The 24,884-nt window shown below is 38.8% G+C and overlaps 1 protein-coding gene across 1 annotated transcript in view; it reads right to left on the minus strand.

Annotated features, from left to right (window-relative positions):
- P3h2 (prolyl 3-hydroxylase 2) overlaps positions 1-24,884 on the minus strand; it is a 193,273-nt gene that overhangs the window by 13,381 nt on the left and 155,008 nt on the right. Inside the window, exons 6-14 of the mRNA XM_008839688.3 lie at positions 22,891-23,033; positions 22,495-22,584; positions 19,793-19,833; positions 18,533-18,621; positions 10,860-10,987; positions 10,157-10,252; positions 9,376-9,526; positions 3,401-3,518; positions 1,929-2,004 (exon numbers count right to left, since the gene is read on the minus strand). Of these exons, the coding sequence (XP_008837910.2) occupies positions 1,929-2,004; positions 3,401-3,518; positions 9,376-9,526; positions 10,157-10,252; positions 10,860-10,987; positions 18,533-18,621; positions 19,793-19,833; positions 22,495-22,584; positions 22,891-23,033 (932 nt within the window). The remainder of the gene's footprint in view (positions 1-1,928; positions 2,005-3,400; positions 3,519-9,375; positions 9,527-10,156; positions 10,253-10,859; positions 10,988-18,532; positions 18,622-19,792; positions 19,834-22,494; positions 22,585-22,890; positions 23,034-24,884) is intronic.

Consider the following 24,884-nt stretch of genomic DNA (forward strand, 5'->3'; position numbering starts at 1 on the left):
TCCCTCAAATTAAGGTAAAGAATAAGAACAAATCATTCTGGAAGAACGCAAAGGAAAATAGCTTTAGATACTTAAGTGACAATTGAATTTATTCTTATAATTGTTTTAATAGCTTTTGTATAATCTTCATCACTATTATGAGATATGAAATGTATTTATCAAATCTGTAATCATTATGCCAAAAAATCTGAATTACTGTAGTATTTTGCATATTGTTAAAACTTTAACTTTAATTGTAAAAAAAAAATTTAAAATAAAAAAAAGCAAAAAAAAAGTTCAACATTTTTTCATTTAATTTTTAAAAATTAATTTTTTATGTGTATCTGTGATTTGCCTGCATTTATGTAAGGTGTACCTGTGTGAGCAGTGCCTCCAGAGGCCGGAAGGGAGCATTGGATCTTCTTGAACTGAAGTTATAAACTGTTGTTAGCTGCCATGTGGCTGCTGGGAACAGAACCCAGGTCCTCTATAAGAGCAGTCATTGCTCTTAACTGCTGAAAATCTCTCAAGTCCCTTGTTTACTTTTTTGAAGGGAAGTTAGATTTGTTATTTTTAAACATTCGTCAGTTGTTAACACTGTAAATGTTTGAGAGAATTTCTTTGCTTACACGTGTAAGGATCTATGCATAGTGTTCCTACCAATTTGCCTTCTGAACATTGGGCACTTCCAAATAGAGCCACTAGATGGAGTAGAAGCAAAGAAATCTTTTCAACCCTCTAACTGATGCTCTCTCAAACTGAGATGTGAGCATTTTTCTACTTCAGTTTCTGTTAGCAGAGCTTAGAAATAAAATTCCTTCTGTGCACAGCTCTTCCAAAAGCAAGAATTCTGTACAGGGGTTTAAGCTCCAGCCTAAATCATCAGTCTCGGTTTAATTTCAAAGATTAAAAAAAAAAAGCCTTAAAAAAAAAAAAGTGAGGCAGCATGTCTGTTTAAATATAGATTAAATTTTACATAGTATATGAGACTATAACCATGTTTCTGGGGAATTTTAAGACAATCCTCATAGAAATATCTTGTAAACCCAGTACTACATAGCTTGGAATGTCACCTACTCATGCCGCAGCATTGCCCCATGAACAGTACACAGGTCTGAGAAAACTGTGCAAGCTATGACATTAGAAGCACAAAAGATGGAAAAAGTTTTGGAAATATATAATATTCAAACTTTGACATTTATCAGACATGTTTCCCAGCTACTTAGATTTTACGTGGAGGAAAGCAACCCCATAGTCAATTTATAATTCATATTGTTATTCACTTTGAAGACTTGCTCTAACAGTGTATAAGATCTTTGGCTTAAAGGTAAAAAAAATATTAGCTATATGGTCTGTAAGTGCTGAGGAGTCTGTTTTTCCAAAGGCATTGGTTGGTTATGAATAAAATAGTTGAATTTCAATTATGATGTAAATATTTGTGAGTATGCAGACCAATTCAGAGGTAAAAATTCATAACATACTTAGTTGTGTGTATTAATTCATATTCACACACATACACATTTATCTATCATCTATCTACATGAATTAGAGGATGATGCTCACTTTAAGCATGTCGGCTACTTTAAGCCATTTTGTTTAATAATTTGATTATTTGTCTTACATTCGGGTGAGTTATGGATTAATGCTTTTATGTTTACATCAGATTATCTGACAGAAACAAGACTATCTATGTTTTGAGTCCAAGTATAACGCTGCAATTTATGTTATCACAATCCAATCTTTAACATCTGTATCTCTTAATTTGTCTGTCTTTAAAATAGTCATTTATACTTCATATATTTTATTGTCTATAAATTCACTGGGATTCTCTGTGCCTCTTGAATTTTTGGCTTAAAAGTATCTGAAATCTAACAGTTTGAATTCTAGGGAAAATGGTAAGTGAGATTGACAAAAAAATTAAATACGTTTTTAGGAGAAAGTTTACTTACAGTCACAGTTTTAGCATCCATTTCAGTGAAAATGAATTCTCCTCCTTCAAAGTCATCATTCATGTATAGGAGAGCACTGTAAGGGAAAAGAGAGGCCCATTCACACAATAGCATGTACTCAGAAAAATGTCAACTGTAGAACACTGAAGACTGGGGAGGAAGGGCCAGCCTGAATAGTCAGTTGCCTTTGACACTAGCCCTTCAAACCCTTGAAAGTAAGCTCAGATAAAGCTCTGGGTGTTTCTCCTGAAACATTTATTGCTTCCACTTCCACTAGTGTTTTAATCACACGTCAAAGCTCATTTCAAACACCAAACCAGACTTAATTTCATATAATCCTCTAAACCTACTCACATTATCACTCTTTTTTTCCCTTATATAAAAGTAACTCCAGGGGGCTGGAGTAACTCCAGGAGCCTCAGCGGTTAAGAGCACTGCTCTTGCAGAGGACCTGTGTTTGATTCCCAGCACCCACATGGAGGCTATGAACCATCCTTAACTCCCAGGGGAATCCGAAGCCCTCTTCTGACCTCCGCAGCATTGCATGACATGGGTGCACTCACGTACATGCAGGCAATACATCCATATGCATGAAATAAAAAAATAAAATATTTTTTAAAAAGTAACTCCAGAGGATGTAGTTTCCTTAATTAGCTAATGAATTCCTTGTGATTTATCCTGTCCATGAAGACACGGATTGCTCAATAAATGGATTTTTAATAGAACATGGTAGAGTAATAACAAAGATGTTACTATATATACCCATTGACTATGTACTAATATATCTCTTTACATACATCCTCTTGTCTTTACATAACAAGATATCTTCCCATAATCTGAAACAGTACTTTCTTTTGAGTTTCTATTTTCTTTTAATATTTTATTTATTTTTATTTTGTGTGTATGAGTGTTATGCCTGCATGTGTATAAGTACACCCATGTCATGCAATGCCAGCAGGGGTCAGAAGAAAGCCTGGGTCAGGTTCCAGGGGTTAGCCGCCATGTGGGTGCTGGGAATCGAACCCCAGTCCTCTGTAAGAGCAGTCAATGCTCTTAACCGCTGAGCCATCTCTCCAGCCTCCTGAGTTTTTATTTCTGAATGAGAAAATAGATATGGTTCCTACATGGATGTGAGTAATAGACATGTATTGTGGTAACATGCTGTGTCTTGTGAGACCATGTGCTTTGTCTCTCAGAGTAGAAAACACAAGGAAAATAATATGCCTTAGTAAAAAAAAAACCGATTTTTAAAGCAAGTAGTCTTGCTTAATAGGATGTCAAATGTGCATGGTGACTAAGATTAAAACGAAATGGTCACTTCTCAGTTATAGCAGCTGCTTCAGCAGAGTCTGTGCATCTCTGCTCCATAGAGATGAACAAGATGACAAACAAAACAAAGCAGCTTCTCGGTTTCTGTGAGGTTTTGGTCACTGTTGGGCAAAGGCTGGGTTTAGTTTAGAAGCAGGTGCTACCTGTAGTCCCTGAAGGTGTAGGCAGGCGGCTCCTTCCAGCATTCATTAGCTTCTGGATCCAACAGGCAGTTGTCAGCATGAATGGGATGGCTGAGGTCATTTCTTCTATCTTGTTGACCTGACAGAAGAATGGACAATGAATGAAGAATAAGAGCCAAACTATCGCAACTTGCAACAGTTAAAAGCAAATTCAACAGTCTTCTTTAGTTCCTGGTGTCCCTTGCAGATGCGGAGAGACAGAAGGCAACAGACTAGATAAAAGAACAGTGGGCAATGCCAACCAGCCCACCCACTGTGCCTTGTGGGGGATGGGGGCACAGGGCATCCTGCAATGGGATCCTGGTTTCAGGTAGGGATCCCTAGCCCAGCCTCCACCACACTTACCTCCACCTGAGAACAGTGCACATCCTGAACTTAGCTTCCAGGGAGCACCACTCATGTCTGCTGTGAGCCCAGCACCTCCCACCAGGACCACCAGTAGAATCTGCTGAGCCCTCAAAGACTTCTAAAGATCAGCAGGGAGACTCTTCTAACCCTACAGAAGGTTTGCCCTTGGGCCCGGGAAGTTGCACCTGTCCCTAGTTGTGCTGGAACCACTTCTGACACCTCATTCACACAATAACATAGAGTGGAAGCAAGACTGAACCACAAGCTCCATTCAGCTGGGTGGCAACCTGACAAGATGGGGTAACAGGAAACAAAGATCCAAATAGCCAATCAACAAGGTGAGACCAGATATTCCTACCAAGAAACACCACCACTGACCTAATTCCAGATGCCCAGGTCTCATCACAAAAACATAAACAACTTGAAAAACCAAGAATGAAAACTGAGAAAGCAAGCACTTAAATAAAACAAAAAGATAAGGAAATAGAATTTAATAAAGAGAAAAAGTTTCTGAAGAAAAAGGCTATTGAAACAGAACTTGATAAAGTCAGTGAACTAAACACTCAGCAGAAATCCTCAACAATAGAAAGGATCAGGTAGAAGAAAGACTATCAAGTCCTGAAGACAAGATAGAGGATTGGATAACTCAGTCAAAGAGAATGTTAAACCAAAAAAAATACCAGGAACAAAATGTGCAGGAACTCTGTGACACTATGAAAAGACCAAACCTACAAACCCATATCGCAAATATAAAGAAAAGAGAAGAAACCCAGGTCAAAGGTACAGAAAAATATTTTCAACAAAGTCATAGAAGAAAATAAGGAAGGAGATGCTTATCAAGGTGAAAGGGGCACAGGGAACACCAAATCGACAGGACCAGAAAAAACTCCCTACTTCAAATATAATAATCAAATATAATCAAACTCCCCATAATCAAAATGCTAAATGTACAGAACAAAGAAAGGATATTGAAAGCTGCAAGGAAGAAAGACTAAATCACATATAAAGCCAGGCCCACCAGAATAACACCGGACTTTTTAATGGAGACTTTGAACATTAGGACGGCCTGGATTGATAGTCTATAAGTTCTTAAAGACCACAGATGTCAACACAAACTACTATACTCAGCGAAGTTATTAGTCATAATCAAAAGAGAAAGAAAAACTTTCTGGAATAAAACAGATTTAAGGGATTTATGACTACTAAGCCAGCTCTATGGAAGATACTAGAGGAACAGTTCTTTCTGATGAGAAGTTTAAACACACCCAAGAGAGCATAGAGACTAAATAAGCAATTCCATAACAGTTCATCACCATCACAAAAAATAAAAGGAATCGTACAGATGGTTCGATAATATCTCTTGGAGCTGCAGAGATGGCTCAGCTGCTAAGAGTGCTTGATGTTATTCCAGAGGACCTGAGTTCATATCATAGTACCCATGATAACCAGCTCGTAAGGGCCTGTAACTCTAAGTCCAGAGGATCCAACACCCTCTTCTGATTTCTATAAGTACCTGCAAATACAGACAGATACACACACACATGCACACACACACATAAATAAAAATAAATATTTAATAACAACAACAAACTCTCAGTATTAATGACCTCAATTCTCCAATAAAGAGATACAGACTAATAGACTGGATTACAAAATAGAATTCATTTTTTTGCTGCCTCCAAGAAATACAGCTCATTATCAAGATAAACATCATCTTAGAGTAAAAGGACAGAAAAAGGTGCTCCAAGAAAATAGAACCAAGAAACATGTAGTTGTAACTATGCTAATATCATATAATATAGATTTCAAACTAAAATAAGTCAGAAGAGATAAGGAAGGACACTTCATACTCACTAAAGAAAAAGTCCTCCCTGAAGATATTACAATTCTAAATATTTATGTACCAAACACAAGGTACTCAGTTTCACAAAAGAAGTATTACTAGACCTAAAATCAAAGATAGACTCCACCACACTGGGTGGTGTGGCTTCAATACCTCACTTTCACCAACAGATAGATCATCTAGACAAAAAAAAAAAATCTAAAGAGAGAAACTCTGGAGTTAAATGACACTATAAATCAGATGATTCTAACAGAGATTCACAAAAAAAATCAAAGATAGACTCCACCACACTGGGTGGTGTGGCTTCAATACCTCACTTTCACCAACAGATAGATCATCTAGACAAAAAAAAAAAAATCTAAAGAGAGAAACTCTGGAGTTAAATGACACTATAAATCAGATGATTCTAACAGAGATTCACAAAACATTTGACCCAACACTAAAGAATATACTTTCTTGTCAGCATTCCCTGTAACTTTCTCCAAAATTGGCCACATATTAAAACACAAAGCAAGTCTCAACAAATATAAGAAAATTAAAATAGAGTCCTACATTCCATCTGACCACAAAGAATGAAGTTAGAGATCACAGCAACAGAAACTACAAAAAATTACAAATCTCATGGAAACTAAGCATTACACCACCGAATGAAAATTGGGTCAAGGGAGAAAGCAAGAAGAAAATTTAAAAATTCCTAGAACTGAATGAAAATAAAAACAACACACCAAATCTATGGGACACAATGAAGCAGCTGTTAAGTTTGTAGCATCAAGTGCCTGCATCAAAAAATTTGAGAGGGTTTACTTTATGTGTATGTGTGTTTTACCTGCATGTAAGTGCCCCATGTACATGTAGGGCCCACAGAGACCAGAAAATGATATTAAATCCCCTGGAACTGGAGTAACGGCCAATTGTTAGCTGCCACGAGGGTGCTGGGAGCTTAAACCAGGCCCTCTGGGAGAACGGCAAGTGGTATTAACCACTAAGCCATCTCTCAAACAATACTGGCCATTCCCCTGCTCTTGGTTACCCACCAGAACTTGACAGTAAGATCCTATTGCTGATGAAACTGCACATGAGCTGCAGAACAAACAAGGAGAAATCAAGCTGGTACTGAATTCAAACCTTCATCTCTACTGAGTAGCTCTTATATAAGAGAAAATCATCAACCTAGCCCAGTTGTGAATTCTGTGAGCTACAACTGACCTGCCAAGGTATGCCCATCAACACAATAGTGGCATGAATATGTGGGAAAAGGAGAATGTTTATTCACTGTTGAGGGGAGTGCAAAATTGTGCAACCACTATGGAAATCAGTGTGGAAGTTCCCCAGAAAGCTAAAAATAGAGCTACCACATGATCCAGCTATAATTTTCTTGGGCATGTACCCAAAGGACCCTATCCTACTGCAGGGGTACCTGCTCATCCATGTTCATTGCTGCTCTATTTACAATAGCTAGGAAATAGAAAATATGATACATTTACACAATAGCATATTATTCAGGTGTTAAGAAAAATAAAATTATGTAATTTCCAGTTAGATGGAAGGAGCAGGAAGCAATCATCCTAGTGAGGCAACCCAGACTCAGAAAGGCAAACATCAGATGTTTTCTCTTATATGTGGATGCTTGCTTTGACTCTTTAGATATGTGCTTCATTTGCTAAAAACATAGAGATCAGGAACTGATAGGGTCATGGGGGGCTTTCAAGGGAAGGGAGATAGAATGCAGTGATGCAATGGGAAACACGAGGTCAGGAATGAGAGGGCAGGGTAGTGGAAGGGGTATGGGACGAGATAACTGACACAAAAGTTTCCTAAAACATGTACATATACATGTATTAAATGGTTTAATGGAGTTACCCTATTAGACACTGTAGGCTAGCAAATGAAAAGCCCAGTGCTAGGAATGAGCTACCTCTTTAGGAGTTATTGGCCAGTGGGATCACATAGACCCTCAAACGTGACTGGCTATCACCGTTCTTCTTAGTTTCCCTTCAGAACCTGATGATAAGAACCTATTTCTGAAGACACTAAATACTTGAGTCATAGAAAATGGAGAAGTGCAGATGGACCTAGAAGCTTCAACCCTACTGGCTAGATTTCATAGTGCTGGAAGGGTAAATTATGCTAGGCTCCAGAAGAGAAAGTAGCCATCAATCTTAACCAGCTGTGAACCCTGAGAGATACAATAACAACTAGTCTGGCAAGATATGTCCAGTGGTGCAGTAGTTGCACAGATGTTACTGGAGTAACCAACTACTTTCTGATTGGATTTAAAGCCCATGCTACAAGATGGAAGTCATACCTCACACCACTGACTGAGCCAAAAGCCCATGACTGGCTAGATCATAGGCTGTAGGGTAGAACCCACTACTATTATTATGATGAATGGGCATAATATTAAACCGACCCCATAATGACTTAATGGTTATACCCATAGTGCTTTCCTCAACTCTCATTAGAGAAGCTTCTTTTTGCAGATATGGAGATGAACACAGAGACCCACAACTGGTAAACATGTAAAGAATAAGGCTGTGGAGTACTCAGTCCTAAATGGGACATCTATATCACACCCTCTCCTCCTAAGGCTCAGGTATCATCTTGGCCGAGGGGGCAGAGAAATTGTAAGAGCCAGAGGTGGATAATGCTTGCAACGAATCTGTATTTTCTGGACACAACAGGGCAGTAGCACATACAAACTCAGAACAGTTGTGACAGCATGCACAAGACCTGCACAAGCTCAAGTCACAGAAAATCCCAGCATGGAGGGAGGATGTGGGAGTGAAGTCCCTCCCTTAACTGAGGAGGTATTGAGGTATTGATAATTTATAGCTGCTGGCACAGAGAAAGTCAGTATTATTTAAGGGTATGACCACTGATAGGTCTACCATGCTCAAAGGCATGGACACACACCAGAGTCTTTGAAAAACACAAATTGGACTCAATACGTTCTTTTTTTTTTTTAAAGAGAACGTGAAGTTGTAGGGAGCTTGTTGTGTATCTGGGAGGAAGTGGGGGGTGAATGCAATGAAAATACACTGTATGAAAATTTTCAATTCTCAAAGAATTAATAAAATAGTATTTAAAACTAAAGAACAGTGAGCAAGTAGTCAAGAGATCCATTTGTTTATACAGGAACTTGATGTGAAACCTTGGCCAAATCATATCTGTCTTCAATGATAAAAGTTCATATAAATATACCTGTGTAAACTTCATGCACTTTTTGGATTTCCACTCATTTGGAGGTAACATAAGCTCAAGGACAAAGTGGAAATGTGAGCCAAGGGTTCTGACTCGGCTTAGTCTCCACTAGTGTCAAGTGCTCCTGAGGCATCTTTCTTTCTGCCCCCGTTCGAGTGAGTGGAAGGAGGGTGACAGCATGCAACAGAAGCGAGAATGCTGCACTCAGGAGCCCCTCTTCAGCATCCTTCTCTGCTTGCGCTCAGAGCTTGTACACATAAGAACAACCGTAATTCCCAGCTTCCTGGATCGCTGAGGCCTGGAGCAGAAAAGCATTTTTTGTGTGTCTTCGGCAATTGTAAGAAAGGGACTTGATGACAGAAAATAAGAAGGCGGGTCCTCCAGAACTTTAAAGGTCCAAAAGGAACAGAAGGAGTTTGCATACTTCTTGTTTCTGAAATCTAGAATTTTCATAAATTATTAGTCTAAAATGTAATGGCATTTGCTGTGCATTGTTTTCTTTCCTGTGGGAAGAAGGAGACAAGTTCACATTCTGGAAACTTACCAGACAGGGCTGTTCTGCAGACCATATGTGTATAGGAAAAATACAGGGTTGAGTTCAGCATGAAATAGGATTCTACAATCTTTCGAGCCTTCTCACTGATGTCATAAAACAGACGTGCACTCTTCAGTGGCACTCGGCCTTCATAACCAAACTGAAAAAAAAAAAACAAAAAACAAAAAATAAGAGCATTAGAAACCATGGGGTTGATTAGGGGGCTTGAGACAAACAGAGTCTAGGTTTCAGGAAGGCAATACACTGTTGCTATCTCTGCATCAACTACCAGGAATCATACCACACACTTGTGGATTTGGTAAGAACAGTGAGGCAATGAACTGGCAGTTCAAATCACATAGGGAAAGTTAGGAGCAAACTGCGCCCTCCTCTCTTCTCCTACATAACATTCTTCAATCGCCCCTAATGACACTCTGTACAGAAGAATTACTTATTTTGGTATATTCTTATAACCAGCTCATGAGCTCCTCGAGGACAGCATTTGCATAATTTTTGGTCAGATACAAATTTAGGAAATGTAAAGTCTGATTTGTGGATGTCTGAATAAAGGGTTGGCTTTAAATAATAAACATTCCTGGGCATGTGTCTCAGTGGTATATCATGTGCTTAGCATGAACTCTCAGCACCAAAAGCAAATGGCAAAGCACAACCTCCAGGTTTGCATTTCATACTTGCTCCCTTCTGAATGCTTCTCTTTCCTGTTCCTGCCATTCACAAAGGCCTCTGCCATCCCTTTAGAAACAGAACCAAAAGGATGTGAAGTCTTTACCTTGAGTGCTTTCAAGACAGTTGCTCCTTCAAATTTTTCATTGGGCGTATGGGGTGAAGTTTTTCCTCGGTATCCATCACCAACCAGCATGATTCCCTGGTAACAAAATGTAGGAAGACGCTTTATCAGTGACAAGGAAGACTCTTCTGGAACTTTCTGCTTTGGCTTCCAGAAGCTGAGAACCAAAGACAAACTCAGCATCATTCCCATTGCATTCTGGGTATAATCAGTTCCAATCAGAACAGGCTTTCTATTTGATCTCCATTCCATTTTCATTATAAAACACTATTTCTTATTACAAAGAATATAAATGATTCACATCTTGGTTAATTATTGGTTAACATAAAGAGATTTCTTCAGCAACTTTATACAGCTAGGCAGGGCACATGCTGGATGGCTATTATTCTAGGACTTAAGCCAGTAGATGTTCCAGATCTCACTTAGGAAAAGTAAAATAATTCCAACCCAAAAGTTATGAAAGTGTCTGTGCAGTAACTTTCTTTCTCCCAAGTAAGGGAAATTCCAGACTTATTCTCTAATGCTGCCCTCCAGGCTAAGGACCGCCTGGCACAGGAGTCCTCTCCTCCGGGACCCTTCCCCCCAGGCCCAGGATAGACTAGCACAGGGGCGTTCTCTTCCAAGACCCCGCTCCCCCCAGGCCCAGGACAGGCTGGCACAGGGGTTCCCCCTTTCCAGTTCTCACGCTGGCCACGCTGTGAAGTTCCCGGCACTGCTCTTCCGACAAGACATTGTCTAGGAGAACCCGCTGAGTCCCGTTCAGCTGCTCTGAGTTGTATACAAAGGTGATGTTATCATAGAGCAGAGGGCCACCTAGGGGAACAAAGCACATTGTCTTCCCTGATACTGCCATCTCCCAGAGGGAGCACAGAAAACCCACCAGTTTTCAATAGGTAGCACGGGAGATGAACACATGAACACAAGAATACATCACAGGAGTCTCGATAAACACGATATGGATTCAGGAAAAAGGCAGAATTCCAAGGATAAGGTCTCCCCACTGTATTAGGTTAATGAATTATATGTGGGATGGATGAGCTATATTTTTTTCATTTGATTCCTGCTGATTCTAGAAAGCAGACTCAGCGTGCCTCAGGGCTCTCCCCTGAGGAGACCCACTTCTTCAGGGCCCCTCAGGTGCACCTCTGCTAGAGCATCACAGTCACCCTTTGACTGCACGTTCCTGCTCCCCAGGTATGCCATGTGTGCCTCATGTCTGGCGTCCAGAGCGATGCCTCTGCTATGGGGCTCAGACACTAGGAGATGCTCCCCCAGGCTCCTCTCCAGGCTTCTTCCTTGCCCTTAGCTCACAATGTGCTCTTGCATTTAGGGTAATTATTTTTTTCTGCACAGGAGGGTTTCCTGTATAGCTTTAGAAAAATTAGCCCCACATAGACTCCTTTGAGGGTGAGAGGATGGGGGAGCAAAGGCTCTGTTGGTGAGGAAATCTTCAGATGAAGCAGAGTAAGAGCATCTTGAAGGAGAATCCGCACAACAAAAAGAAAAGCAACACCTTCCTTCCGCCTAAATTTAAGAACTAGATGAATGCCTGCGGGTCACCAGAGCTCACCAAGAAAGCCAGCAAGGGCACAACTCTTCCCGTCCTTCCCTCACACAAAGAGACTGATGGAGGGGCTGAAAGGACATATACTGATGGAAGAGACATTGAGACCGATGTGTACTTTATCTCTGTGAGCGGATTAGGTGAACTGCTCGCATCACTGTTTATTAGCTCAGTCTGAATACGAGCTTCACTCGTCATGGCTGGTGGAGCACTGAAGTGGGGGGCGTGTTTATCCGTCTTGAGCCACGTGCAGCTAGCTGTTAAAGGAAGCGTTCCTGAAGAAGCAGGAGTGCTAGCAAATTATCTTTAATACAATTTTTCTTCCATATGTGTAATCAGAAACCTATGCATATACTATCTAATTTTGTTTAGTATAACTGTAATAGCAAAAGAAATTTATAAGATTAAAATAAAGTAAGACTGTAAAATCAACTACATTCAAATTAACAATGTTAATGAAAATAGTTGACATTATTTTACTTGAAACAAATACCAGCTTCCACACGATTATTCTTCCAAATGATCTGGGTCAGGTTTTGGGGGCCAGAATTCCTTGAAGTTCCTTGCTATGTAATATACCTTATTGCAACTGCTTTATATTGACACTTCTGTGAAACATTATTATATGTGATGAATTTTGGTCTTAATATGACCTTAATGTATTACTTACAACTACTTGTCAATTTCATCTTCTGTTAATCTTCAACCATTGGTGTATTAAGGACTAATGACAAGTGAGCAGAAGTAATTGACCAGAAGTGCCCTTATACCATCAAGATTCAAATCTCATGGCACATCTCAGCTATAAGTTATTCAAACAGCCCACTCATTGACTCTCTTAAATTTTAAAACTATCCTAAACATTTATTAATCTAGAATTTCTTGAATTCTAAGAATAAATTCATAAATCTCTGGTTTTCTCTATTACCTCTTTTGAATAAATAGAAAAACATGTTTTTCTATAACTTGATGTTTCCTAAGTTTTTGGAAAAGTTTTTGGAAAACAATGAATTGGAGAAAAACCTAAGGTTCAGTTGGAACTTCTACATAAAGGTTCTAGTACATGACTAGGCTTAAGAATTTCCTAAGCAGTTTAAAACAAACAACATTTCTCAGCCTTAGATGAACACTGTGCCTCTCTCTCTCTACCACTTCTCCCTTTCCTCTTTCTCTTTCTTCCTATGGCAGAGAGATGCTAAAATGCTCCCCAATAATCACTGCCTTCTAGATTCTGCACTCTGTGGAATCTGCCTCTCACAACTTGAGTGTGTCTTGGTGCCAGTTTCTAACACACAGAATACAGCAAAGGTGGAGGAGAGCAGACTTGTGGTTACATTATGCAAGACTCTGACTTCTCCCTGGCTCACCACTTAGCCGGCTGCCTTCTCAGCTGCATGCTTTGATTAGGCAACTGGCCCTGTTAGCACTCTTGTGGCAAGGAACTAAGGGCATCCTCTGGCAGAGAACCATCCAGAACTGCAGAAAAGTATTCCATTAATCCTTTAGGAACTGAATTTTCTTCTGACTTGAAAGAAGATATTTCCCAGTCAAGCTTTAGCAGAGATGTTGGCTAAGCCTTGTGGAAGATCATGAAGAAATGACCTTAGCCACATTGTTCCAAACCACAGAAACTGAGAGATAAAAAATGCATGTTGTCATAAGTTGTCTAACTTTGCTAAATTTTTTCAGCAATAAAAACTGAAAAAAGTAACTGCCTCTCTCATACAGTCTCTTTAATTTAGTTTGGAAAGGACATTCCAGTCTTTGTAGCTGATTAAGATTCCAAGTAAATTTCTGGGCGTGGTGGCACACACCTTTCAGCACTCCGGAGGCAGAGGCAGGCAGATCTCTGAGTTCAAGACCAGCCTGGTCTATACAGTAAGTTCCAGGCAGCTGGCACTACAGGGAGACCCTGTCTCAAAAAGACAAAAAAAAACAAACAAACAAACAAACAAACAAACAAAAAAACCCAAAACAACAACAACAACAATCCAAGTAAATTGAGGTAGATCCCCTCCCAAACAGTTGGAAAAGTGAACTGCATATTTATTCCAGTTTAGAAATGTGAAAAGAAATGCTCCTTAGCAAGAAAGACAAAATAAGTATAGATTCACCAAAAAACATTTGCTAAATTGAAATTCAAATAGAAATGGATAGGCAGTTTAGTGAACTAAATCCAGTTGTAATTTGCCAAGTTTTCACTGTTTTCTAACCTGAAGTAATTTACTTAATTAGTTTATTATTAAAATATGATTTCTTTGGCATTATTAGACTAAAATAATTAGGAAATTACCCAGCACCCAAACTCTATGAGTTTCTTACCATTATTACTACTACTGAGTTAGTTGTGCTTGGAATACTGTGTTAAGATCTGATGGAGCTATTAATAAGCTTTGTTTAAAAAAGGAGACTTAGAAGAGGGTTACTCGATACTGACAGCACCTCCAGTCATGCTAAAGTCAAGTTCGAATATCAGGGAAAGGCAAGCTTTCCCATGGAGTCTTAAATATCTACAACCTAAGGAGTTGGAAGAATCAGTATTGCAAATCAGCTTTTCATGAGCCAAGATAATTACCATAAAATGTGTAGAATTTTGTACAGAAATTTACCACGCTAAAAAAAAAAAAAAGAATGAAATGAAAAATAAACCTTGTCATTCGTTAGATGAGGCAACCAGCCCAGAGATTACTTACAGTAGTGCACCAGACAGAGGAAAATGTTAAAATTAAAATAAAAATGTAGTCCAATACATGTGGTTCCTGTGGCTGATTTGACAACTGCAGCCAATTCATAACCACAGTGTAAGGAGAGTTAGTTAAACAACTTAATTCTTCTCTCATTCATAAAGTATGTGCCTGCTCTGAGTCCCTGTTGCAGCAAAGATCATCTAGGAAAGAGGTCCTTCGTGTTGTGGCTCAGGGAGAGAGGAATCATTTTCCCATAAATATCACATCTCACCAGGCATGGTGGGGTTGTGCCTGCTAATAAGCCCTGATACAAGTACAACCCTCTACAGTTTACAAAGGACAGCACATTTATCATCTCATGAACAGTTCCCATCTTCCTCTACAGACAAGAACCACAGGGCCCAGAGCAATTAAGGCATGAGGTTAGAAGTCAGGACAGCAAGCCCTTAGATGCCAAGTTCGACATTCCTCCTACCTCTTCCTCAGAGACTCTGGAATCACTAGTGAATACGGTTTTGGAAAATGGTGTTGAAAGGAGAATGGACAAGTGATGGAAGTTTCTTCAGGAACTCAGCATGTGTGTTCTTTGGACTGGAGTCACTCTGGGATGTGGCCCCCCCCAGAGACTGTCATCTTAGTGATGTCCAGTATGAACGTTAAAGCACTAGACTGAGGAGGTGACAGTTTCTTTGTGAACAACAAAAAGGGTAAAAATTACTTTATTTTGTGGCACATGCCTCCATTCTGTCCTCCACAGCATCTGCTTTTAGCTAGACTAAGGCATGGAATTGTTTTGGGGCTCAGAAGTTCCTTTCAGTCTCCCACCATTCTCAGCTTGGATCTTATTTAAACCGAGGGTTTGTATGGTGTCTTAGTTTGTTCTTCATTGCTGTGACAAAATACTCTGACCACTACCAACTTGGGGAGGAAAGGATAGCTTACATATCCCACATCACAGTTCATCCGGGAGCCCAAGGTAGGAACTCAGGGCAGGAACCTGGAAGCAGGAGCTGGAGCACAGGCCATGGAGGAATGCTGCTTACTGACTTGTTCCCCTGGCCCCTGCTCAGCCTGCTTTCTTATGCAACACAGGCCTACCTGCCCAGGGTGGCACCACCCACAGTGGGCTGGGTCCTCCCACATTACTCAACAATCAAGAAAATGCCCCACAGACATGGCCACAGACCAGTCCAATGGAGGCAATTCCCCAGTTGAGGCTCCCTCAACCCAGGTGTGTCAAGTTGACACTAAAGCTATCCAGCACATATGGGGACACTGTAGTTGTTATATAATAAGAAATATATTTTTGGTTACCAGTTCCTAGTTCAAAGCTTAAAACCCTTGAAGTATACCAAATACTAGAAGTATCTTTTATTACATGGTCTTCTTTCTTGGTCTTTTTGAGACAAGGTCTCCTTGTAGCCTCAGCTAGCCTAGAACTTGCTATGTAGACCATCCATCTCACAGAGATCAGTCTGCCTCTGCCTTATGAGTGCTGGAATTAAAGGCATGCATCAGCACTGTTTTTTGAAAAATCACACCTGAGGCCTGGGATAGACTCAGGATATGGGGCCAGTTACAGAAACACCAAGTGGCCAGAGTTGAGTTGCAGCTTGCAGCTTCTGAAGGTGGTGCTAGAAATCAGGCTCTGAAAAAGTTTTGAATAACAGTTTGTTGAACTTGTAGAGATGGTGGGAGGGTAATGTGGAGAGAGGGCATGGAAGATCTGTACCCTCATTGCCCCAGACCTCACCCTATAAATACTTTATTTGCTTGTTCATTTGTATTCTTTATAGTATATTTTATAGTAAGCTGGTAAATATGTTTCTGAATTCCGTAAACAAGTTTATCCAATCAATAAAATCCAAAGAGAGGGTCAGGGGAGCCTTTATGTGTGGCTGGTCAGTCAAAATGCCAATCAGAAGTACAGGTGACAGCCTACTGCTGTTGTCTGATATAAGGGCCTTGGGACAATGTCCTCAGCCTGTGGGATCAGATACCATCTCCAGGTACACCGCATCAGAAATGAATCTAGACCACCGTGTTGGTGTTTCCTGCAGATCTGCTTGGTGGCAGAGTGGAAGATACCCCATGCATCAGTTCTGATTTTAGTGCAAGAGTAGACTAGGAAAAAGGAGGGGAGCTGAATTTTGCTTTTCCCTTCATACTGGTAGATACTCAGAGAACATCCTGAGATCTGTTTGCTAGTTTAACCAAGAAAACTGCAGAAATGATAGATTTCAGTGACTCAGTCAATCACTTTACAGACATCAGATTTCCTGGTAGCTAAAAAGAGAAAGAAGCTTTGAAATTTGGCAGCTGTCCTGGAGTTTCCCAAGCATTTACAGCAAAGTACTGGCCTGTTGGCATGCATTTCCTGGGTGATTTCTCAGCTTAAAAGGGAACATGAACTTTGGCTGCCCACAGAGCTTTCTGGCTCTGAGCTCTGTGGCTACACACGAAGGTCTAGGTCAGATCAGATGAGCTTATTATCCTGTTTACTGCTTCAAACCCACTTGGAAGCAAAGGAAGGAAAGGGCTGGGAAACCTAAGAGCTGCAAGTTTTCAAATCAGCTAGCAATGTAGAGAGCTGCTCTCCCCGTACTTCTCAGGGCAGGCATTTCAAAGTCTCTTATCTTGCAGTTGGACCTCTATACCTGTGGTTCCACATTTATGGATTCAACTAAACTTGGATGGAAAAATCTAAAACAAAATTGTGTCCTGTACTGAATATATACAGCCATTTTTCTGTCATTATTTCTTAAACTACATACTAAACACACAAATACTACAATATGCACATAGCACACTGTATTAGATGTTATAAGTAATTTACAGTATGTAGAACACTGCCTTGGTGAGTTGTCAAAACAATGCCATTTTCCATTAGGGCTCTGAGCTTCCTCAGATTCTGGTATCCTTAAGGTAGGGGGACTCCTAGGACTAATTCCCCATGAATATTTATACATGAATATATATTAGTTTAAGATATAGTTTAGGCATAGCTATTTCTATACTCAAAGAAGTAGGTAAAGAAGGCAACATAGTAATTGGGTCATAAACATGATTCTTAGGTTAATTGCCTTTCCTATATGTCAAGCTGTGACACCTTGGAGAATTAATCACCTTAAGTGAGAGAGCCTGTGACTACAAAAATGAAGGGTATGTAAATTTGCTTGAAAAATCATAAAAGCTATGGAAAGAATAATAGTTGTTAACAAGTATTACTACATGTCGTGAGTGCCCTTATTAAAGCAATACTTGGCTCTATTTAGGAAGTGCTTTTGGCAATACTCTGTGATTCCACTAATTTTGATCTTATGTGACCAGGCATATAACATTCTGTTCTTCTGATTTCTGTGCCTTTTCCCCACTTGCTTCACCCATTAGAATGGCTCACTGCACACTGAGTAAGGTCCTTGATAGGGCATTGGAGTACTTGCCTACCATGAACAAGGTCCTACAATAAAGTTCCAGCATGGAAAAAAATATTTAAAAATAAAAATAGGGGCTAGAGAAATGGGTCAGGAGTTAGGAGCACGTACTGTTCTTACAGAGTGCCTGATTTAGGTTCCCACATCCATGTCAGGTGGATCACAACAACCCCTAGTTCTGATATCCTCTTCTGTATTCCAGAGCACCTGTACTCGCATGTATACACACACACACACACACACACATACACACACACACACACACAATTGAAATAAGTAAAATAAGTATTAAAAATAAAAACTCATTGTAAATTTATATTATTCAAATATTTTATGTAAACTAACCTAATGTTCCATATGACTTATCTCCTTTCTAAGATCCTTGGATATGCGGTCTATCCACGCTATCCAGCACTCACCATCTAGAGGCCTCTCAAAGCCTTGGGTATTCAACTCACAATAAAGAGGACCACACAGTCCCTGCCCAATGCAACAAGTCAGGGGATAACTTGAAAAGACTTTTGCAATGATATACAAATCTGAGACATTTGTTTAAATCTTGCTTTCAGACAACTGTGAATTATTCACAGTTTTCCAGAGAAAATGATTTCTGCCTCAGTCTAGTTAAGGATTTATCTTCACTTCTGAAGGGTCAAAGCAGGCAGGTACTTACCCTCTCTTAGGTCTCGACCTATCTTGGGTGGTGGTTTTTTAGACAATCCATGAACTTCTGCCCCCTCCATGTTCACTCCTGAAGGGACCCTGTCCATTCAAAGAAGTTGAAATAGCAATTTTCTATTGAATAATGATGTCAAAAGTCCAAGAATATTGTTCCTACACAGTCTACAGTTTATGATTCTGAATTGAATATTTCTGTTGTACACACATCTGCCCTATTGTTTCTAAATCAAATTATATGTTCATGTCTTTGTGCAGTTCTGTTTCCCCAGGAATGCTCCATGTCACTCCCCTAAATCATCTTTGCAAGAAGATTTATTACATTTAATAGTCTCTTCACATCCATATATCGTTCCAAGAGAACAATAAATAATTATCACATACACCTTTATAATTCTTCATGTTGACCTATGCCCCAAACATGTACTGCATCACCAAATAATGTTTGAGAAAAGGTAAGCCCTGTCCTGATGGAATAGCTGGTTCTTGACTACTGTGAGAAGGAAGTCCAGTTTGTGTTCAACTTTGCAAACACACAAATGAAAGTAGACATCATTTCACCTATTCAGACTGGAAAGGTTCAAATGTGCAGGAACATTCTTGATTTTCTTACAATATTCTTACCCTACTCAAGGGCTGAGTCTGGAAACCTAGACTCAAAGGCTGAGTCTACTAAAAAAGACTCAGGATTGTGAATAAGGCCTGAGTCTTCCAGTTTCTTATGGTGAAACTCTAAGCAAGTCCCTTCCATTGACATGGTCACTGTCCTAATTTGAAGACTGATAAATTGGACTTTGTGATCACAAACATGTAACGCAAACATGCCATAAGTTTGAGTTTTTTAAACCCGTGATTGACTTCCATTAGTGATAATGCAAATTTCAACATTTAGAAAACATTCTGATCCTGGTTTCAAATAACTATAGTATGGGAACTTACCATCTAAACATACATTTCATTAATAAATCCAAAATGGTATCTAATTTTCTGTGATCACTTATTACAGAATGCTAGAATTCAGAGAATCTTTGATTGATTTCTTCAATGAAGAAAAATCAGGAGACCCAAGGAGAAAGATCATACTTAAAATCATACAAAAGTCATTGGAAGAGCTGGGACCAGGACACATCTCTTATCTTGCAAGTCAGCAGTCTTAATTACATTGCTTTCTCTAATTTCTTGGCGCTAAGTTCTCAGGCCTCCTGACTCTAAGCATTTCTCCTCACTTCTGTTCCGTTCTAAATGGTGGACTCACCGGTTCTCATCCTGCCGTCCTCCGTATCTGATCCAGTAATTCTGTTTCCAGTCAAGAAAAAAAAATATTACTAAACACCATTTACAAAAATAAAATGTTAAAAGAGCTCAAAATTATGTAGATGTCCTGAAATATTTAGGAAACTTATGTATACGAATAACTATTTTTATTTAAAAAATTTGTTTGGGAAAGGTCGATACAATCTTGAGCTAGACAATGTGGATAACAAATGAATTAAAAACAATTAGAAAAACAGCAAATCATTAGAGCTTTTTTTCTTTTTTACTTTTATATATATTTTTTCTTTTTTTAATTGATTTTTTGTGTGCATTGATTTTTTTTTGTGTATTTCATATAGAACATCCCAAACAATCTTATTCATCTTTATACGCATCCCAAACAGCACCCTCCCATAGCCTTACCCGCCCATACACTCTGTTATCCTTGTTAAAGCCCACTGTGTTGTCAGTGCCCCCAGCCATTCCCCAGTGCAAGTCCATCCACTAAGTCTAGTCAACCTATCTAGAATTCCTTGTTTTAAGAAGCTCAGCTCTTCTTCATCTAGCAGCAATCAGTTGCCAACATTCCTTTAGATAAGATTGGGGTCTGCTGTTCATTTTCCCAGTTCTATGCTGGGTTACTGTCTAGGAGTCTCAAAATGTCTTCTAACTGTGGTGAGTCACATGTCCTCTTGTTCAGGGAGGCCATGGAGACTCCACCAGATGGACTTGAACCAGTGTCCAGTCTACAATGAAAAAAGAAGTCCAGCTGGGTTGATTATCTGTATAGGACCATGAAGTAAGTGACAAGCTCCAATGTCTCTTAGGAAAACACAGTATTTCAAAACAGTAAATAGAAATAAATATAAGCATTACATTAAAAATATTTCCTTAAAGTGATATATTTAAAAATATGTTGTCATAGTTAAGAAAAAAAAATTAATCACATGCTGCATAGAAGTGGGGAAGTGGGTAAAAATCCCAACCCCACCTTAGGATCTACTGGCAACAAATAGCTTCTAGGAGGGGGTGAGTCAGTCTTATGGGTGTAACTCTGGGTAGAATAACCAGGCTCAGTGGAGGATGGACCTATACTGGAAGGGCATTTGGGCACTCAAATTTGACCTGATAGGCATATATATCTTAATATATAATATATAGAGAAAGAACAAGAAATTGGGTGGGGGTTAGTAAAAGGGTGCAGATAGGGAAGGGGAATCTAAATATGAACAAAATAAATTGTATGAAGTTTTCAAAAATTAAAAGAAAACCTTAAAAATATTGCAGTTAGGGGCTGGAGAAATGGCTCAGTGGTTAAGGGCACTGGTTGTTCTTATACAGGACCTGGGTTTGATTCCCAGCACCCACATGGTGGCTAACAACTTTCTATAACATCAGTTCCAATAGATCAGATGCCCTCTTTTGACCTCTGTGAGCATTGCATGATACAGATGCATTTACATACAGGTGAGCAATACACTCATATAAATAAAAATAAAAGAAATTGAAAAAATACTACAATTAAAGATTTCCTAAACATGTATATAAAGAGCCAGGCATGATGGTGCATGCCTTTAAACTCAGCACTTGGAAAGCAGAGGCAGGCGCATCTCTGTGAGTTCAATGCCAGCCAGGTCTACAAAGTGAATTCCAGGCCAGCTGGGGCTACAGGGAAACCCTGTCTCAAAAAGCCAAAAAGAAAAAAAAATGTATATAAAGTAAATTATTCAGTAATCAATAGACAAATGGGACTAAAAAAAATCATACCTAGGTAATTCAAAGAGGAAAATATACTATGTGGGAAGAGGAAAATATTATAAACTGGCGATCAAAAGAATACAAGTTAAACAGCAGCAATTTATCAATTGGTACTTGATATATAACAGGCAGTACTGGCCGTTTTAAAAAGTATTTCTGGCTGCAAGTTTGGTAAGCTGGTGTTGTTTACCTCACTAGAAGTACTGAAAACATCAGAAACATTTTCTTAGGAAGGGAATTTAATTTTAAGAACGTCACAATCTCATATTCTTTGATATTAGAGTAATTCCACTCTTGGAAATTTATGTGAAAGTTATAGTTCAGTAAATGCAAAATGCTTCATGCATGATGTACGGTTGAAAGACACCATAAATAGTTCAAACACTGACCAACAAGAGTTAATTATGTATCAATCCCGTATCTGCAACTAAACTTTTTTAAAGCTTTAACAAATGAAGTATTACATATAGTATGTTCTTAAATAAGCATCAGAACATATATTTATCTACGCTATCGCAGGAAGTCTCTAAGTGCTCTCTCTTCATGGGATAGGGATGAGGAGACAACAGGGGAGGTGAAGAAAGGACAGCGCGGTGGCTTGTGCCTCATGCTGCTCTTTTGGAAGGGATGTTGTTCAAAGAACAAAACGCATTAAAAATATGAAATATTGCATCTAAAATTTGGAAAAATAAAACAATCCTAAGGCAAATGAGTCATGAACAAATCTATTTAGAACACGTTTGCTTTTGACTTTGGACCTTATTCCTTTTGAAATTTATCAAAATTCTATAAAGTTCATCACATGTATGGAATTAATAACCCCCAACACCAACGATTAATTTAGAGTAGTAGTCTCCAACTAATGGAGGTAGGAAATAAAAATTTATTATGAATGCCTCTGAGAAGATTTTTAAGAAACACTTCCTTTTTCCATTTTTTTCTTACCGGTTCAGAATATAAAAATCCCAGACCCTCTGCAGCTGACTTTATCAGTTCAGATTCAAGTTTATGACGTTTCAAAAACACTATCAAATCCTAGAGAAAAAAAAATAACAGCTAAGAGATATGATAAATGCTCAAGTTGAAATGTTTTCCATTGTAATGACCAATGAACCAACATAAACATTCAGAGTTGAGAAACCCATGTCAACAGATTTCCCTAATCTAGCACATATGAACAACATATAACTTTGGCATGAATAAAATTTGAAAGAATTAAGATAAGGCCTAGAACAGTCCTTAAATTGCTATATGTTCTTCAGAGAAGGGCCCTGTTTTTATCAGTTCTCTCTGGAGCCCAATGCAGAATATCGAGATTCCGCTCAGAACTCTGGGTCTCACCTCACGGGCCTCAATGGATGCTGTATCAATGCTCTCATCCAGCAGGCTCTCGTAGTAGTCCACGTTGTCCAGGACATCCTCATCATCCGGATGGAATAGCAGGTAGGCCTTGGCACACTCCAAGGCTTTCATATATTCACCAACTGGAAACACAAGGTGTTGCTGCATTAGAGTCAGTTAGGTCTGCCTGGGCCATTTTGAAGGAAGACTTCAGTGTGGCTACTGATGTCAGTATTGATCATCATGACAGAGAAGGTCATGAGCAGAGATAGGAGAAACACACACAAAAGAAGGACATGACTTCAAGTATTCAAAAGGATTATTTTTTGTTTGTTTTGGTGCAAATGCATTGCAGAAATTATCTAAATTCTCTATCTGAAAATGTTTATTGATAACTAATAGAAACGGCAGACATAAAAGAGTTAACTGTAACTTTTTACTGTTTGGCTTAAGCAAATATTCTGAAAATGGCCTTCTAACATATTATCATACTGTACTTAACATATAAGTAGTATAAATGATTCTTTTTATTTTTTTATGTGTATGAGTGTATTGCCAGCATGTATGAAAGTGCACCCGTGTAGTGAAGTGCCTCTGGAGGTCAGAAGGGAGCATTGGATTTCCCTGGAACTTGAGTTACAGGCGGTTGTAAGCTGCCATATGGGGCTGGGAATCAAGCCCAGGTCCTCTGCAAGAGCAGCTAGTGCTCTTAACTGCTGAGCAAACCCTCCATCACCATAAAAATGATTCTGAAAATGTTATTTCTAATGGCTGGAGAGTGTGTTACAAGTGGCACCTCTGTAGTGAGACCTTCAGAAATCCCCAAGTCTTTGGATGACCCTCTTCTAGTCCATCCTCACATAACTAGAATAACCTGAACAGTATGCAGCTGCTGTAAGGAATAATGCAGGCTGTTTCAAATGGAATACTTTGTTACAGAAATATCTGGATATGGAAAGGGAAAATTTAGAAATGTGTAACTGTTAGAACAGAATTTGTAAGTGATTGATGTATGTCATATTCTCAAATAGGTCACACATTATATTTTCTTAAAGATATTTTCTCTGTTTCTCTTTATATATGCATATATGTAACAAGTCTCTCTCTGTATCTATCTATCTATCTATCTATCTACTTACCTATCTATCATCTATCTATCTATCTATCTATCATCTATCTGTCATCTATCATCTAATCTTTGTTGCAAGGAGCCAGTGAAGATGTACACATTATAACTAGTGAAAGTTTAGGGTATATATATATAAATTATCTCATATGTCGTATCTATCCACACAGCCATTTAATTTCTCCATCTACCTGTCCTTCACTTGGCTACAGGTATGTACTTCTGTATCTATCTATCTTTTATCTGCCTAGCTATCTATGGCTATTTATATCTATCTATCTATCTATCTATCTATCTATCTATCTATCTATATCTATCTCTATCTATCTATCATCTATCTATCTATCTATCTATCTATCATCTATCTATCTATCTATCTATCTATCTATCTATTTATCATCTATCATCACCTATCTATTTATTTATGTCTATCTATATCATCTATCCACACACTCAAAATGGCTCCAATTTTTAATGAAAATAGTAATAAACAACTCTTTTAACTCTTTTGTACTCACTGCTCATGATGAACACATGAATTATTATTGTCATAAGTACCAGAATAATGAGTAATATTTTGCTTCTAGAAAGGGAGTGAATTTGTCAGAATCGTTTTAGTATGTTGGCCTCAGAGTTATTATTTTAAAAGGGAAACTATTTCTTTACTGCTGACCTCCATAAAAAAGCTGAAAATAGTGATAAATAATGAGAAGTGCAATGAGCCAGGAGTCACGATGGGCCAATAATCCAGGTGACTGCCATCCAAGCATGTTTCCCCAAGAGGAAGATACAGGACACCATGATGATTTCAGTATTCTGAATTACACTAATTCTTTTAAGAAGTGCTATTCAATATCTCCTTTTCAAT

The sequence above is a fragment of the Nannospalax galili genome, unplaced genomic scaffold, assembly GCF_000622305.1.
Source record: "Nannospalax galili isolate Female #2095 unplaced genomic scaffold, S.galili_v1.0 scaffold559, whole genome shotgun sequence".
In the NCBI taxonomy this organism is placed as follows: Eukaryota; Metazoa; Chordata; class Mammalia; order Rodentia; family Spalacidae; genus Nannospalax; species Nannospalax galili.